At 47.7% G+C, this 17,338-nt stretch overlaps 1 protein-coding gene across 4 annotated transcripts in view; it reads right to left on the bottom strand.

Moving 5' to 3' along the window:
• The window catches only part of LOC122542481 (AT-rich interactive domain-containing protein 3A-like), a 210,247-nt gene that overhangs the window by 136,361 nt on the left and 56,548 nt on the right, over positions 1–17,338 (bottom strand). For 2 of the 4 annotated variants that reach the window (XM_043680238.2, XM_043680236.2), the window contains exon 3: positions 1,748–1,855. The exons of the other annotated variants lie outside the window; for them this stretch is intronic. In XM_043680238.2, coding sequence (XP_043536173.1) covers positions 1,748–1,855 — 108 coding nt within the window. The remainder of the gene's footprint in view (positions 1–1,747; positions 1,856–17,338) is intronic. 4 annotated transcript variants of the gene reach the window in all.

The following is a 17,338-nucleotide window of genomic DNA, read 5'->3' on the forward strand; positions in this document are numbered from 1 at the left end:
CATTTGGACAAATACATGAATAGGAAAGGATTAGAAGGGTATGGGCCAAGTGCAGGGAAATGGGGTTAGCGTGGATGGACATTTTTGTCGGCATGGAGCACTTTGGGCTAAAGGGCCTGTCTGCTGTTTGGCACCTACTGGTGTATAACAGCTTGTTGCTGAGATGAGCTGTAAGAGTTCATCTGTGAAATCGAATCACAGAATCCCTAGTGTGGAAGCAGGCCATTGGGCCCATCGAGTCACACTGACCCTCTTAACAGCATCTCACCCAGACCCACGCCCTAACCTATTTCTGTACCCCTGCATTTCCCATGGCTAACCCACCTAGCGTGCACATCTCTGAAGACTGTGGGAAATTTATCTAACCTACACATCTTTGGACTGTGGGAGGAAACCGGAGCACCCGGAGGAAACTCACACAGACACAGGAGAATGTGGCAAACTCTACACAGACAGTTGCCCGAGACTGGAAATGAATCCAAGTCCCTGGTGCTGTGAGGCAGCAGTGCTAACCACTGAGCCACTGTGCCACCCCAAACAGGAGGAGTAAGCAGAGAGTCAGCCTCAAAAGAAGATGTGCATTCATAAAGTGCCTTTCATAGCCTCAGCACGTCCCAAAGCACTCGAGAGTCACTCTTGTAACATGGTGGTCAACAGTGAGGGCCTTCAAAGAGCAACGAGATCATTTGGTTCAGAGCAGTGAAGGGTCTGGAGATCACTGGGGAGGACTCTCTAGCACATCTGGAGGTAGAGAAGCCAAGATTACTTACATCTGCCCTGTGAGTAACTCACTTTCATGCCTCATCTGAAAGTCAGCGCCTCAGACAGTGCAGCCCACCCTCAGCAATGTCCTGGAGTATCTTCTTCATTGCTGAAATGTAACTCAAACACACGACACTCTGACTCAGAGGCCTGAGGGTTACCTACTCTTCGCCAATCCCCTGAAACCGAGGAAATGCGGATAAGAATCTCATGGCTGTGTGGAATGACACCTCGGCAACAGGTCTCGTGTCTTTAAGAAGAGCAGATAAGAAAACCATTGGATTCTCAATATGAGCCAGGACAGAAAATCACCAGCAGCTAACACTGCCATCAATCACAGTAAAATGGCGGACTGTGAAATCTAGGGATTGGTGCATTGAGGGGAGTCGATGAGGATTATGGGGCAAATCGAAGGAGGTAGCTGAAGAGAGACTGAAATGAAATGGTTCTTGTTTGGAGAAAGACAGGGACAAATGTGGCATGGACAATAAGAGAGATGGGACTGCCAGGGAAAAGCCAAAGTCCAGTTGGAAAGACACAGTGCCGGGAGACTTCAACAGAGCAGGATGGGAAGAGGAAAGAATGGCGGCTGATAGGGTGAAGGAGGGAAAGGTGACCAGTGACATTGTGGCGCCCTCAGCTAGGATGGGAGAAACTGGAGGACAGCTAAAACCAGGGACTATTTGAAAATCTTACTCAGCTCTAAAGAAGGGTCACTGGGCTTGAAATGTTAACTTTGTTTCTCTCTCTCCACTTATGCTGCTGAGTTTCTCAAGCAATGTCTGAGTTTTAATGAACTAGAATTGGCCTTTACCACAATCCCGCAGTCACCGTGACAAATTTTCAAATGAACTTAAACTCCCTAGTTGTTGGGATTCAAACTCAAGTCCTGGATTACTCCCCCAGCAGCAGAACCACCACGGTACTGTTGTTGATGACAAGCCGAAACTAAAGCTACTGCAGTTTGAATGAAAGAGGGCCTTACCTGTTTAATAGTGCCAGGGATGTGGGCTCCTGGCACACTGCCTGGTCGGTGAGAATTTTTTTTCCCCAATTCTGATTGGTCATTTGCCATCCAATCAGAAGGCTGTATCTAGGGAGGAAAACATTTGGGTCGTCCAATCAGAAAATCTGGATGCAAGACTTCAGACATGACAGTCATCCAATCAGAATGCACAATAATGACACACAGCTAGAAGGAAAGTTATCCTTACTATTTGCACAAATCATTAATTTATATCTGGAGTCACCTCAAAAGGGTTACCAACCAAAAACAAAACATGGACCAGAAAAATGTAGAGTCTGGTGGTTTGAATTCACAGGATTGCCAAAGTGAGTCGATTTCAAAGACCGTTAACTGGTTGTCATGCAGTTTATTATATTTTGGGCCAATGAAAGACACAATACATAAATCTTCCTTCTCCCACTTTGTTGCTGAGTCAAGAAACATCTTAAATCAGTCAGCCTACTATTTATGAAATCCTATTTGGTGTTTCAGAATGTTCAAAAACTATCCAAAGCCATACAGGATAGGATCCGTGTTGCGAACACACTTTTTCTGAACATGGAGTCAGGGTTCAGGAATTTTCTAAGGCTGCTAGGAATTAAGTGGGGAAATTGGCCTGAACATGAAACAAAGAGGGGGGAAGAGACTCGCCAACTTTAAGGGCATTTAAATGGTCATTGGATAGACATATGGACGAGAATGGAATAGCGTAGGTTAGATGGGCTTCAGATTGGTTCCACAAGTCAGCGCAACTTTAAGGGCCGAAGGGCCTGTACTGTGCTGTAATGTTCTATGTTTTATGTTCAATGTGGTTTGGTTTGGGGATCCAGATCATTCCTGCTCCTCTCGGCCCATAAGCAGCACTGTGAAGATAGTGAACCTCTCTGAACTTGTCCTCGCCAACCACTCCCCCCCCACCCCCACCCCAGCCAAGTGCCAGGTTACCCAATTGAGGCTTGACAAACACACAGAATCAGAGAATCCTGAAAGTGATATTTGGCCCATCGAATCCACGCCGGCCCTCTGAAGAGCATCCAACCCAGACCCACCCGCCTAACCCATCCCTGTAACCCTGCATTTCTGATCGATAGTCCATCTAACCTGGGCACCCCTGGATGCTATGGAACAATTTAGCAATGGCCATTCCACCTAACCTGCACATCTTTGGACCATGGGAGGAAAGCAGAGCACCTGGAGGAAACCCACACAGACACGGGGGAAGAGGCTGAAATGGAACCGGGCCCTCGGTTCTGGCAGGCAGCAATGCTAACCACTGAGTCACTGTGCTGAGCACGGATGAGGCTGCAAAATAGCTTAAACCAGACACTCCCTAAAATACTGCAAATGCCTTCTGGACCAACCCCTTCCCTGTTTCCTTGTGGTTTCAGAGGTTTGAATATTTGATCAGCTGATCCCTAATACTGGGCGCTAAAAGAATTCAATCATGGTGTCAGCACTTGCCTCTCTTCCATTTACTCAATTTTAATCACTCCATCTACTGCTTCTCAATAGAAGGTGAAATTAGCACATCAAAGAGAGCTCAAAGTCCCACACCTCACCTCAATCTTCACCCAATTCCAGTTCTTCAGATCCCAGACTCCAATTATTTCCCCAGTCCTCTTGATTTTAAATCCATTGAGTACATTAAGCGTTATGCATTCATAGGCAAGGCTAAGGGCAACCTGGTGGCTCAGTGGTTAGCACTGCTGCCTCACAGTGCCAGGGAAGTGGGTTCAATTCCACTCTCGGGCAACTGTCCATGTGGAGCTTGCACATTGTCTCAGTGTGGGTCTCCTCTGGGTGGTCCGGTTTCCTCCCACAGTCCAAAGACGTGGAGGCCATGGGAAACTGTTCCATAGTGTCCATGGGGATATGCAGGTCAGGAGGATTAGCCATGGGGAATGTGGAGTTATGGGGACAGAGTGGGGAGGTTAGGTGGAATGCTCTGCATAGGATCAGTGCAGATTCAATGGGCCAAATGGCCTCTTTCTGCACTGTGGGGATCCTATAATTCTCTGCTTCTTTTGAATGAAGACCACACCTATTACATAGGTGGGTTAGCCATGGGAAATGTGGGGTTACAGGGATCGGGTGAGTGTCTGGTGGGATGCTTTTGGAAGATCGGTACAAACACGATGGCCCTGCGCTGTGGGGATTCTGTGACTTCAAACAATGTCAAATCAAAAATGTCCTTCAAATTTCTTGCACATCTGTTTCATGTTGGCTGCTGGTAATTACATTTTGCCTCTGGTCTTGATATCTCATTTTAGGTTAACTACTTTCAGCAATTATGTTTCTTCCCCCCCCCCCCCTTCACATTACAGTAATTAAATTTTTAAAAATGTCACTTCCCCAGCCCATGAGTAGCCGCTTAGAAAGGGTTGCACCGGAGCCTTTAGAGAAATCCCGAAATGGTCAATGAGATTTTGGCTGTTACATAACTAAACCCCATTTCACAGTAATACTGCTGCCACTCCTAAAGACATGTCACTCAGCTCAGCAGTCAGCGTAATCAGTAAAGAATTAATCTCCCTCTTAATAATCTCTCAGCTGCACCAGAGGTGAGGCAAGGGGACCAAACATGTTTCACAAGTAATCTCTCTGTGGGGGAGGGGAGTGTTGAAGGCTTTATGACTGATTTTTAGTTAGAAAACCAAAGATAGGAGCAGGAGCATTTTGGAAACGCAAATCAGGGCAGGACCTATACACTGAATGTTGGGGTCCTGGGGAGTGTTGCTGAACAAAGAGACCTTGGAGTGCAGGTTCATAGTTCCTTGAAAAGGTAGATAGGATAGTGAAGAAGGCATTTAGTACGCTTTCCCTGATTGGTCAGAACATTGAGCATAGAAGTTGGGAGGTCACGTCGCGGCTGGTTAGGCCACTTTTGGAATGTCACGTTCAGTTCCGGCCTCCCTGCTTAGAAAAGATGTTGTTAAAATTGAAAGGGTTCAGAAAAGATTTACAAGAACGTTGCCAGATTGGAATATTTGAGCCAGAGGGCGAGACTGTGTAGGCTGTTTTCCCTGGAGTGACGGAGGCTGAGGGGTGACCTTATAGAGGTTTACAATAACATGAGGGGCATGGATAGGATTAATAGACAAGGTCATTTCTCAGGGAAGGGGAGTCCAAACTAGGTGGCATAGGTTTAAGGTGAGGGGAAAGATTTAAAAGGGACCTGAGGGGTAGACTTTTCCAAATAGAGGGTGGTGCGTGTATGGAATGAGCTGCCAGAGGAAATGGTGGAGGCTGGTACAATTACAACATTTAAAAGGCACCTGAATAGGAATTTGAATAGGAAGAGTTTGGAGGGGTATGGGCCACGTGCTGGCAAATGGGACTAGATTAATTGAGGTTATCTGGTCAGCATGGACGGGTTGGGTCGAAAGGTCTGTTTCTGTGCTGTGAGACTCTATGAGTAGGCCATTTAGCCCTTCGAGCCTGTTTCCCCCATTCAATATGATCATGGCTGATTGGCCAACTCAGTCCCCTGCTCCTGTTTTCTCCCATTACCCTCCAATCGCTTTAGTCCCTGGAACTCTCTCTAAACCCAGTGAAACATTCAATGTTTTTGCCTCAACTGCTTTCTGTGGCAAGGAGTTACAGATGCTTCTGATGTGGATATGTTGGGCAACTTTTAAGGGAGTAGTTGAGGGGGAGTTGACATGTTGCTTGAGGAGGTGGAGTTGAGGAGGGGGAATTGAAGAGAAAAGACTAAAGGGGGGGATTGAAGAGAGGGGCATTGAAGGGAGGGGAATCGAGGTTGAGGATTGAGGAGGGGGGAGTTGAAGAGAGGGGGATTGAGGAGGGGTATTGAAGAGAGGGGGGATTGAGGAGGGGAGAGTTCAGGTGGAGTATTGAAGAGGGGGGATTGAGGAAGGGAGAGTTGAGGAGGAGGGATTGACGAAGGGAGAATTGAGAAGGGGTAATTGAGGGGGGAATTGAGGACGGAGGGGATTGAGGAGTGGGATTGAAGAGAAGGGGGATTGAAGAGACGGGGGATTGAGGGGAGGGAAGATTGAAGGGGGGGAAATTGAAGAGGGGGGAAATTGAAAGGGGGGATTCAAGCGGGGACTTGAAGAGAGTGGGCATTGAAAAGAGGGTGAGGATGGTAGTGGTGGTGAATGGGGGAGGCAGCAGGGAGGGGAGGTTGGGCATGTCAGGCTGCGTTTCCTTCAACCACTTCTTTCCCAACATCCCGATAACTCCTAAATCAAGGTGTGCCCCTCTCCACCCCACCAACTTCTCCCCGCTCGACCTCCCCCACACATTCAACCCCTGGCCCGGGACCACCCTCTCATCTCCTCTTCCCCACTCCACCAAGTGCATTCTGCCCAATCCCACCCCCAACTCAGGCCTCAAACGGTGCTCTCCCCACCCCTCCCCCTGTCCACACCGAAAAGACAGCACCATCCCAAACCCACTGTGAGACCACAGCCGGGGGGAGACTGTAAGGTCAGGGGCTGTTAGTCTGGTCTAATCAGGGAGCCCGGGCTGATATAAGCATATGAATTTCAGAGATATTGTCACTCCAGTTCCTGACTCAGTGAGAGGTGGTGCTATAGTCACAGGCAATGCGTTTGTCAAAAGGTGATTGGTGAGGAGATGCCAACCTCTGAAGTGGTGCTTCACCCAGCCTCAGCTGATCCAGGACTCTGGGATTGGGATCTGCTTGTAGACCTAACCCTGTCTACGCCTGCCTCTGGCACCATTGGGAGCACAGAGATTGTTCACCAGTTCCTCCAAGCTGGTTCATCCCCCCAAGTAACGGGCACAAGTCGTGACTCCTGACACAACGGACGCTCCGCGCAGGGTGAAAATGGAGAGGTGCTCCCTATTGACACTCTGGTGATGGAAGCCCCATCAGCTGAAAATTCCTGCCCGTGGAGGTCTATAGTAGCTTACAGTGAGTCTAAACTGAGGCATCTGCAATCCCATGACCATTGTAATTACATAGTAACGTTAGTGGCTCATTTTATGGGAGCAGATGGCCTAGTGGTGTTAAGCACTGGCATCTTAATCCAGAGACTCAGTTAAGATCCTGGGGACCGGGATATGAATCCTGCCATAGCATTTTGTGGAATTTGAACTCAATGCAATTCTAGATTAAAGAGTCTAATGATGGCCACGAATCCATTGTAATGAAAAACACATCTGGTTCACTAACGCCATTTAAGGAATGAAACTGCCATCCTTACTCAGTCTGGCCTACATGTGACTCCAGAACCACAGCAATGTTGTTGATTCTTAACTGAGTCACGGGTGGCATGGTGGCTCAGTGCTGCCTCACAGCGCCAGGGACCCGGGTTCACTTCCACCTTCGGGCGACTATCTGTGTGGAGTTTGTGCATTCTCCCCGTGTCTGTGTGGGTTTCCACCAGGTGCTCTGGTTTCCTCCCACAGTCCAAAGATGTGCAGGTCAGGTGAATTGGCCATGCTCAATTGCCCAGGGGATATGCAGGTTAGGTGGGTTAGCCATGGGGAATGCCGGGTTATAGCAATAGGGTGGAGAGGGATAGGTCTCGGTGGGATGCTCTTCGGTGGGTCAGTGTGGACTTGATGGGCTGCACTGCCTGCTTCAACACTGTAGGAATTTTATGACCTCTCGGCAATTAGGGATGGGAAATAGCTAGTGACACCTTCATTGTGAATGAATTAAAAAAAAGCAGAGTATACCATTGTAAAAACGCTCCTAGTGCCAGAGGATCAGTGAGCCACTGTCTAATGAGAGAGATGGCTGGATGGTGAAAGTAAGCAGAGGGTCACCATGCCTCAAGCAAGGGGCAAAGGTGAGAAGGTGGGACTTTTAAGATGAATGGCAGCTGGTACGGGGAATTGAACCCACACCGTTGGCATCATTCTGCATTTGCAAAGCTGGTGGCTGACATGAAAGTGTACAGTAACATACACTGACAGGCAGCACATAAACTGCCGACCAAAATTGTGCAGGATTCGTGCCCCTCCAAAGAAAATAAGCAAAAGAGAGGAGGAAATGAAGATTAGCTTTTTAAATATAATGGTGTCATTGTGGTCAGGTTAAATGAGAAAAATCTGCACTGATTCAATTATCGTATTTTTTGCTAAAATGGGTACAATGTTCTTAAATTACTCAAATTTACATAGTAAATTACATCAATTCAATCGTACATGCAAGGCAAGACTAAAATTATTTCCCAAACTGCAGAACAGTCTCCAGTTTCTCAAAGCAGAAAAAGGTCTGTTCATCACTGAGACCCTCTGACTCTCAGCTGTTTTGAGTCATTGTGATGTACAGCACGAAAAGAGGCCCTTCGGTCCAACTCGTCCATGCCGACCAGATATCCTAAATTAAACGGAAGGGTCATTGAACCAGAGACGTTAACTCTGATTTCTCTCCACAGATGTTCCCAAACCTGCCAAGCCTTTCCAGCTTTTTCTGCTTTTGTTTCTGATTTCCAGCATCTGCAGTTCTTTTGGATTTTTGTTCTAAATTAATCTCGTCCCATTTGTCAGCACTTGGCCCTCTACACCCTTCCTATCCATGTACCCATCCAAATATCTTTTAAATACTGTAATTATACCGGCCTTCACCACTTCCTCTGGCAGCTCGCTCCATACATGCACCACACTCTGCGTGAAAACGTTGCCCTTTAGATCCCTTTTAAATCTTTCCCCTCTCACCTTAAACCCATGTCCTCTAGCTTTGGATTCCTGGAAAAGAGACCTGACTATTCACCCTGTCCATGCCCCTCATGATTTTATAAACCTCTACAATGTCATGCCTCCTTTGATGCTCCAGGGAAAACAGCCCCAGCCTATTTTAGCCTCTCTCTACAGCTCAAACTTTCCAATCCTAACAATATCCTTTGTAAATCTTTTCTGAACCATTTCAAGTTTATAACCGGTCTATTAAGTTTGTACCATCAAAACTGCACTACACCCTTCATTAGTCCTACCTTCCTGATTAGATGTAGTGAAACAATAGCAGCAATGTGTACTATCTACAGGATTGACTGCAGAAATTCACCAGAGATCCTCAGATAGCATCTTCCAAACCCTTTGCCACTTCCGTCTAAAAGGACAAGGGCAGCACATACATGGGAACACCATCTCCTTCAAGTTGCCCTCAAAACCACTCACCATCCTTACTTGAAAATATATTGCCATTCCTTCACTGTCGCTAGGTCACAATCCTGGAATTCCCTGCCGAAATCTCAACCCACAGCAGGTTCAAGGAGGCAGCTCACCCCGACCATCCCAAGGAGCGACTAGCGATGGGCAGTAAATGCTGGCCCAAGCCAGCAACACCCACATCTCACAAAATGAATAAAAACGGTTCAGAGTTCCAACTTCACCTGGCGAAGGGGCAGCGCTCTGAAAGCTGGTGATTCCAAATAAACGTGTTGGACTCTAACCGGGATGGTGTGACTTCTGAGCTTTGGGTGCTCTGGCAACTTCCAGTGCTCATCCAAGTACTTTTTAAAAGGGTGTGAGGTTTCTTGCCTTAACTACCCTTCAAGGCAGTGCATTCCGGACCCCCACCACCCTCTAACCCTCCCAGCCTTTCACTTTAACATGGTGCTCCCACACACCCCTCGTAATTGATCCTCCGACTCAGGGGAACTGCTGTCTTCTATTCCCCCTCACAGTTTTATAGTCCTCAACCTCCGCTGCTCCAAAGAAAATAACCCGAGCTTATCCAGCTTCTCTGGAATGCTCCGTTCCAGACAACATCCTGGTGAATGTCCTCTGCACCACCCCCCCGCCCCCAGTGCAATCACATCCTTCCTATAGTGTGGTGACCACAGCTGGATTAACTAAATCCAGCTCTGGCTTAACTAAAGCACTGTTCAGCTCCAAGATGATTTCACATCGAACCTGCAAGTCCCTACGCGAAGTGCTACACTCTGCTCGTGTTTCACCACATCTAGAGCCGAGAAACTGAGTGGGGCAGGAAGAAGGAGCATTTTGCTGTGGTGAGCAGATATGAGTGGAAGAAGAGGCTGTGACTGAAGCCTGAGAGCTCAAGGAGAGAGGGGAAGGGTAAGCCGTGTTTGAGAAGCATTAACATCTGCTGAAGGGGCAAGGGGAAGCAAAGGGCTTTCTCATACCCAGAGTCAGGTGCATTGTGTCACGTCTGATGTTGCAAGCAGGGTTTTATTTTGGACGGGAGCAAGGGGGAAGAGGGAAAGGAAAAAGAACAGTTGTCATATCCTGAAGGAGAGTGTGAATGCAGAGATTACAACACAAACCAAATGGGACGAGTCAAGAGCACTGTTCTCTCTTATTGGGATTCCCAGGGGAAACTGGGCTGCTTCAGTGATGGATGTGCACAGTTCTGGCAAAAGCCCCTTTTCGCTGCTCATGGGTACAGAGCGTTTCTGACACTCTCAGTATCTTGGACTGATACTATAGATCGGATCTCTCACTGCGAGAGCTGCTTAAAGACATGCTTGCAAGAAATTCATAAATGAATCACCCCCTTCCCCCCATTACTATTGCACAAATGCTGCCCCCTCCACACTTCACATCAGCTCCGATGAAGGGTCATCTGGACTCGGAACATTAGCTTGCTCTGTCTCCACGGATGCTGTCTGACCCGCTGTGATCCCCAACACTGGTTGCTTTCAGTACAGATTCCACTAATTTGCTCCTATTCTGAATCTTCCCTCCATTATGGTTCATTTCATTGATAATGATTTTTAAAAATTATTATTCATTCACGGGATGTGCGTGTTGCTGGCTCAGTCAACATTTATTGCCCAGAGGGCAGACAAGAATCAACCACATTACTGTAGGTCTGGAGTCACATGATGAAGAGCTAATGCCTGAAACGTCAATTCTCCTGCTCCTCGGATGCTGCCTGACCAGCTGTGCTTTTCCAGCACCACACTCTTTGACTGTAGGCCAGACTAGGGAAGGATGGCATTTCCTTCCCTGAAGGATATTAGTGAACCAGATGGGTTTTTCCAACAATTGACAATCAATGATCGCTTCATTGTCACCATAACAGAGACTGAAATTCAATTCCATATTTTTATTAATTGAATTTAAAATCCACCGTAGCTGGATTTGAACCCATGTTCCCACAGCATTAGCCTGCCCCTCTGATTCACAGTCACCATTAGACTCTTAATTCCAGATTTTTTTCCATCTGCTGTAGTGGGATTTGAACCCAGTTGTGAGCTAGGTCTCTAGGATTAACAGTCTACTGCTAATACCCCTAGGCCATCACCTCTCCATTGATGACCTTCATGATATGGAACAAATTTCTACATCAAAATTACAATTTTACTTTCAGCAATGTTTGCATTTTTACCTGAGGAAATATACGTGTATGAGCTCAGGCTAAAGGAAACAAACATACCCCATCCCCATAATCACTTAATGCACACCCTTAGCACCCACCCAACTCGTGAGCTTCCTTCCTCTGACTCCTGCCTGGTTTTGCCCTGCATCTACCCATTTCTTTCTCACTTGGCTCTTGCCTTATCGTTACATCTTCCCAGAACCTCGCGTGGCCAGAGATCTTGCAAACCAACAACGTCTCAATCTTTACCAGTGACAGGGCTTGCAACACTCGACACAGGGAGGAACTACCTCTGACCGCCCCCACCCCCATGTTACCGTGGCCCCATCATCATTTGACTCAATAACCCAAACAATCTTGGGGCATACAGCTACAATTTGGCAATCTGGAGCCAATTGGAAGCCATGGCTCTTGTTGTCAATCCTTCACGATTCCAGCTCAGTTAGCAGGACGGCTGGTGAGGGATTCCAACAGCATGGCTTCAATTCCCAAACTGGCTGAAGTTACCAGGAAGGATCCGCCCTCTCACCTGAGGCATGGTGACCCTCAGGATAAACCATCACTCTCTCTAATGAAAGAGAGCAGCCCTATCATCTGCTTAGATGATAACGACTTTACCAATCTCATAGGATGCCTACAGTAAGGAAGCAGGTCTTTGGTCCAACAAGTCCATACCGACCCTCCAAAGCGTAACCCACTCAGATCCATTCCCCTACCCTATTATCTACATTTCCCCCTGACTAATGCACCTAGCCTACATATGTCTGAACACTATGGCCAATTTAGCATGGCCAATCCACCTGACCTGCACATCTTTGGATTGTGGGAGGAAACCGGAGCACCCAGAGGAAACCCACGCAGACACGGGGAGAACGAGCAAACTACACACAAATAGTCGTCTGAGGCAGGAATTGAGCCCAGGTCCCTGGCGCTGCAGGGCAGCAGTGTTAACCACTGAGCCACCTTGCCACCCTTAGCTTCTCTTCTTCCCTGGTTTTTTACAAAATTTCCTTTGTCTGCCTAGCTTTTGTTGTCTCACCCTGGGCTCTATTGCCACTTATCTACTCACCCTTTTAACCCTCCACCCTCAGCATAATAAAGCATCTTTTATGGTGCAGTGCCAGTGTCCAGATCTCTGGGCCAGAAGGGCAAGTTCAAACCCCATTCATTACAGACTCAGGTAACAATCACTGAATAGGGTGACGGTAAAATATCAAATTGTCTCCCTGATGGTGACCATGGCAACAATCATTGATTGTCATTGAAAAGAAACGACTTTGTCCGAACTGCTTTCTGTTCTGAAGAAAGGCCACAGAACTTGAAGCATTAACTCTGCTTCCTCTCTCCACAGATGCTGCCAGACCTGCTGAGTTTCTCCAGCAATTTCTGTTTTTATTTGTCAGTAGTACACATTGCTGCTACTGAGTGTCAATGGTGGAGGGAGTGGATGTGATGCCAATCAAGCATGGGCTGCTGTGTCCTGGATGGTGTCAAGCTTCTGCAGTTGTTGTTGGAGCTGCCCCCATCTAGGCAAGTGGGGTATTCCATCACATTCCGGACTTCGTGCCTTGTAGGTGGTGGACAGACTTTGAGGAGTCAAGGAGGTGCGTTGACGCTACATGGACGTTGAGCAAAGGCTCTTTCTCGACTTAAGTTTGATCAGGCAGCACGATCCTGTGAAGTCACAGCTGGCAGGAATGTGTGCCGGAGGCTGAGCAGGGCACTGAGACCAAGGGAAGAGAAGTTGAGGAACATTTTCTTGCCTTCCTGATAAACGTGACGTGCGTGAGCCCCCATCTCCCCACCAAGGCAAGTAAGTCTCAACCAGGATGGTTACTGACCCTTAGAAATGGAAACATGTTCCCTCTTGTGTTGTAAGCTTCCCTTTTAAACTTTCCCCATTTCCCTCCGCCCATTGCTCATTTCTAGGCTGCATTCTCCTCTCTCTCTCTCTCTCTCCCCCTGTTGCGGCTCCCGCTGGTTAAACAGGTTAGGGACTGTAAAAAGAAAATAAAAAGCAAAGAGGCCAAAGCTCAGTGATGCGAAACAGGCGGTGACCCTGAAAGGTCAAGCTGTGAATCAGGCACTGACATTCCAGGCCAGCGTTAGCTTGGAGTGGTAAACTTCTACAACACTCCGCGCCGATTCACCAGCTTGAGCAAACAGCTCACCATCTTAAAAAGGGACAGTACCACCTCCCGGTATGGGGGCGGGGTGTCTCTCTCTACTGAGCTGCCGGTACCAAGGAAGTTGGCCTAGCTCTTGCACCCCCTCTCCCCTGCCAATGGGTGCAGCCAATTTGCAGCGAGGGAACCAATATCAGGCCTCAGTGGCCCAGGGTTAGAAGGATACTGGAGGGTTTGTGCTATGGGGAAAGGCTGGGGCTGTTCTCTCCCAAAGTGTCGGAGGCTGAGGGATGTCCTTATAGAGCTTTGTAAAATCTTGAGGGGCATGGACAGGGTGAATAGCCAAGGTCTTCTCCCTGGGATGGGGGGAGTCCAAAACTAGAGGACATAAGTTAAAATTGAAAGGGGAAAGATTTAAAAGGCACCTAAGGGGCTACCTTTTCATTCAGAGGGTGCTGTGTATATGGAATGAGCTGCCAGAGAAAGTGATGGAGGCTGATACAATTACAACATTCAAAAGGCATCTGGATGCGTATATGAATAGGAAGGGTTTGGAGGGATATGGACCAAATGCTGGAAAATAGGACTAGATTAATTTAGGATACCTGGTCAGCATGGACAAATTGGACTGAAGGGTCTGTTTTCGTGCAGCACAGCTCTATGATAGCTCTTCTTCTACAAAGAGGTTGACTAACATGTGCTACTAAGGATGACAGAATTAAGCATTCATTTAGACAAGACATTCGCAGGTGAGGTCATGTTGAGAAGTGGGGTGGGGGTCAGAAGAAGTGGGGAGAGAGGGGGGGGAAAGAGAGGGGTGGGGAGAGGAAGAGAGGGAGGGAGGAAGGGAGAGAGAAGGGGAGAGAGAGACAGAAAGAGTGAGAGTGAGAAACACAAGAAAAAGCCTTGCATTTATCTAGCACCCCGCACGGCCACAGGGTATTCCAAAGCTCCTCACATCAAACAATGCAGTTTTGAAGCAGTTTTTCATTGTCAGATACACAGCATGACACGTGTGCTCAGCAAGATCCCACAAAATGACATAGTCGGCTAAATCACTTCTTATTTCGGGATGCTGGTTGAGGGAGTCGTCACCAGGTCAGCCCTTTCATGATTGGGCCATGGGAGTAGGAGGGGTCACCATCCATGCTCCCCCGTCCCGAGAGGGCTGACGGAGCCCCCTCTAAAAGTAGGCATCTATTGGTCAATTCCATCAGGTCTTTGATCCTGGAGTTTCCACACAAATCTCTGAAGCTAAGAGTCGGTGGGGAGATGGAATGCTGGTCTTTATTTAAGAGGGTACGAAAGTAGGGAGTTTTCTCTAAAACTATACAAGGCACTTGTCAACCACAGCTGGAGCATTACGGACAGTTTTCAGCTAATCCACAGAAAGATACCCTGGCATTGGAGGCTGTCCAGAGAAACTCCACTAGGCTGGTAGCAGGTCTGGAGGAGAGGTTGAGTAGTTTTGGCCTGTGCTCATTGGATTTTAAAAGTCTGAGGGGCGACTTTATTAAAACATACAAGATCTTAAGAGACTTGACAAGGTCGATGTGGAAAGGTTGTTTTCCACTTCTGATAAAGTCCAGAGCCAGACAGCATAATCATAGAATCCCTACAGTGTGGAATCAGGCGATTCAGCCCATTGAGTCCATACTGACCCTCTGAAGAGCATCCCTCCCAGGCCCGGGTTCCTACGCTGTATTTCCCATGGCCAATCCACCTAACCTGCACGTCTTTGGACTGAGAGAGGAAATCGGAGCACCCGGAGGAAACCCACACAGGCATGGGGAGAATGTGCACGCTCCACACAGACACAGTCACCAGAGGGTCCCTAGAGCTGTGAGATAGCAGTGCTGATAACTGAGCCACCATGCTGCCCAAATCTCGGAATACCATTATGAGAAGGGGAGTATCGATGTTGGAAGCCAGTCTGAGCTCCACAACAGGCCCGTTGCTGTTGACGGAGACCCCAAAATGTTACCTCCCGGTCTCCCCACACCCCAACTCTGGCAAAGCATCGTCCTCAAGAACACACGACCCAGATTGCAAACACAGGGAACCTATCCTGAGCTTCTGCTCGCTATTTCCCCAAAGATTGCACGCAATCTCTCATTTCATTCCAGCAAACTCCTCGGGCACCCCAGTTGAAGACTTCTGTGAAGGATTGCCATGGTCACCAGAACTCACGCCAACAATGCCACCCAGCAGAGGTAGACAACATGCCCGGGTACGCACTGCGTGCAGTTTGACAGGAGCTAACAAGATAAGGTCAATGAATGGCTCATGCCCAAAATTCTCAGTCCCATGGCACATGGCTTTGTTCTTAAGCTGCAGTTCCGTTGGGAGTTCCTCCTGATCAAAGCCTTTCAACTCAACTCTCCTGACGGTGTAGTCGCGAATTAGAAAGGCCAGTCCATCTTCACACGGCATCTCGTCGGGGACCTGCATTTATGTTGCACCTTTCTGACCATCAGTCTCCAGCCAGCGGAGTACACGTTTGTCACTTGCTATAGAGCGACATTTACAACAGTGCACTCTCACACAGCAAGATCCCACAAAGCGCAATTTAATTGTGATTAATGGGGACGCAGTAGCAGCAAACCCACTGGGCTTATGCAGATCACCAGGATAATGTCACTGGGCGGGTGGGGGCACAGTTTGGAGTCCCTCCATGGCAGATGGTGTAATTTTAGTTCAATAAAATCTGGAATTTAAACTAGCTAGGCTAACAATGACCATGTTACCAGTAAAACATGGTTAAAAACCCATCTGGTTCAGTTATGTCCTTTAGGGAAAGAAATCAACCATCCTTACCCAGTCTGGCCTACATGTGACTACAGCCCATATCCCATGAACTAATATAAAACCAGTTGGTGCTGCAGGACGAGCTGTTATCTATTGATAAAGGGGGAAGTCTTTGCTCACTCCTTGCAACTGTTTGGGGTGAGGGACACTGAGGCCTAGGTTTAAGGTCTCATTGGAAAGACAGCACATCCAACAATACAGGTTATGAGACACAGCAGCAGAAGTAGGCCATTCAGCCCTTTGAGTCTGCTCCACCATTCAATGGAGGTAATGGCTGATCTTATCACCCTCAATTCCAATTTTCCTGCCTTTAGAGTCATAAAGGTATACAGCATGGAAACAGACCCTTCGGCCCAACACATCCATGCCAACCAGGTTTCCTAAACTGGACTGGCCCCAGTTTTCCCTGCGTTTGGCCCATATCCCTCTCAACCCTTCCTATACATGGATTTTTACCACCTATGACCACTAGTTAGGCACTTGTTTTTGACCAAAGGATCATTTCCTGTGCTGAAGGCCTCTATGACCCTAGATTCCCTCAGGGTCGCAGTGCAAATGTCAGGCAAGATTTGGGTCTCTAGATGTGCACCTTCCGCCTCAGAAGCAAGAGATTGCCTCTGGCACAAATCCACCTTTGGGAACACACAACAACTTGGTACTTATCTAGTGCCTTTTAACACAGAGAAACATTGAGACTTATTAATTATCAAGGTGAAATGCACAAGTGCAAGAAAATCCCTCACATCTGGGTTTGCTCCTCTTGTTTGTTTTCACGTGCATAAACACAAGGCCAAGATTCAACAGGGAAAAAAAGAAGCTTTTAATGGCCTTCAGGAATGATGGATATAAATCAGCACCTTCCTTTGAACAACAAGATCAAAGTGACTCTGGGTAATTCTCGGCATACCCAATGGCAGGATGCTGAGTGTGTGAAAAGGGGTGGGGAGAATATCAGTTTTGTTTTTGTGTTTAAATCTCCAAAAAAAAACGTAAAAGGAGTCGGAGTCACGATAGCAGATGCTCCACGATTTAATTATCACCAGGAGCTTCATATATCCAATTTAACCCAGGAGGCTCAGCAAGACCAACACAAACTGATTGGATACACAGCACCATGAGCTCACTTAACCCTCACACTCCCACTGCCCAACAACGAGCATTTCGCATCAGCAATGACCCAAGGGCTTTAAAATAATCTGTTACCGAGCCAAAGGAAGAGGCGGCACTGGGATGGCAGGCCTAGGTCAAAGCACTGCTGCCTCATAGCACCAGGGACCCAGGTTCGATTCCAACTGTTGTCTGTGCGCAGGCTACACATTCTCCCAGTCTGTGTGTGGGTGTCCTCTCAGT

The sequence above is a fragment of the Chiloscyllium plagiosum genome, unplaced genomic scaffold, assembly GCF_037043375.1.
Source record: "Chiloscyllium plagiosum isolate Xiang-an unplaced genomic scaffold, Cpla_swu_hap1 HiC_scaffold_42, whole genome shotgun sequence".
In the NCBI taxonomy this organism is placed as follows: domain Eukaryota; kingdom Metazoa; phylum Chordata; class Chondrichthyes; order Orectolobiformes; family Hemiscylliidae; genus Chiloscyllium; species Chiloscyllium plagiosum.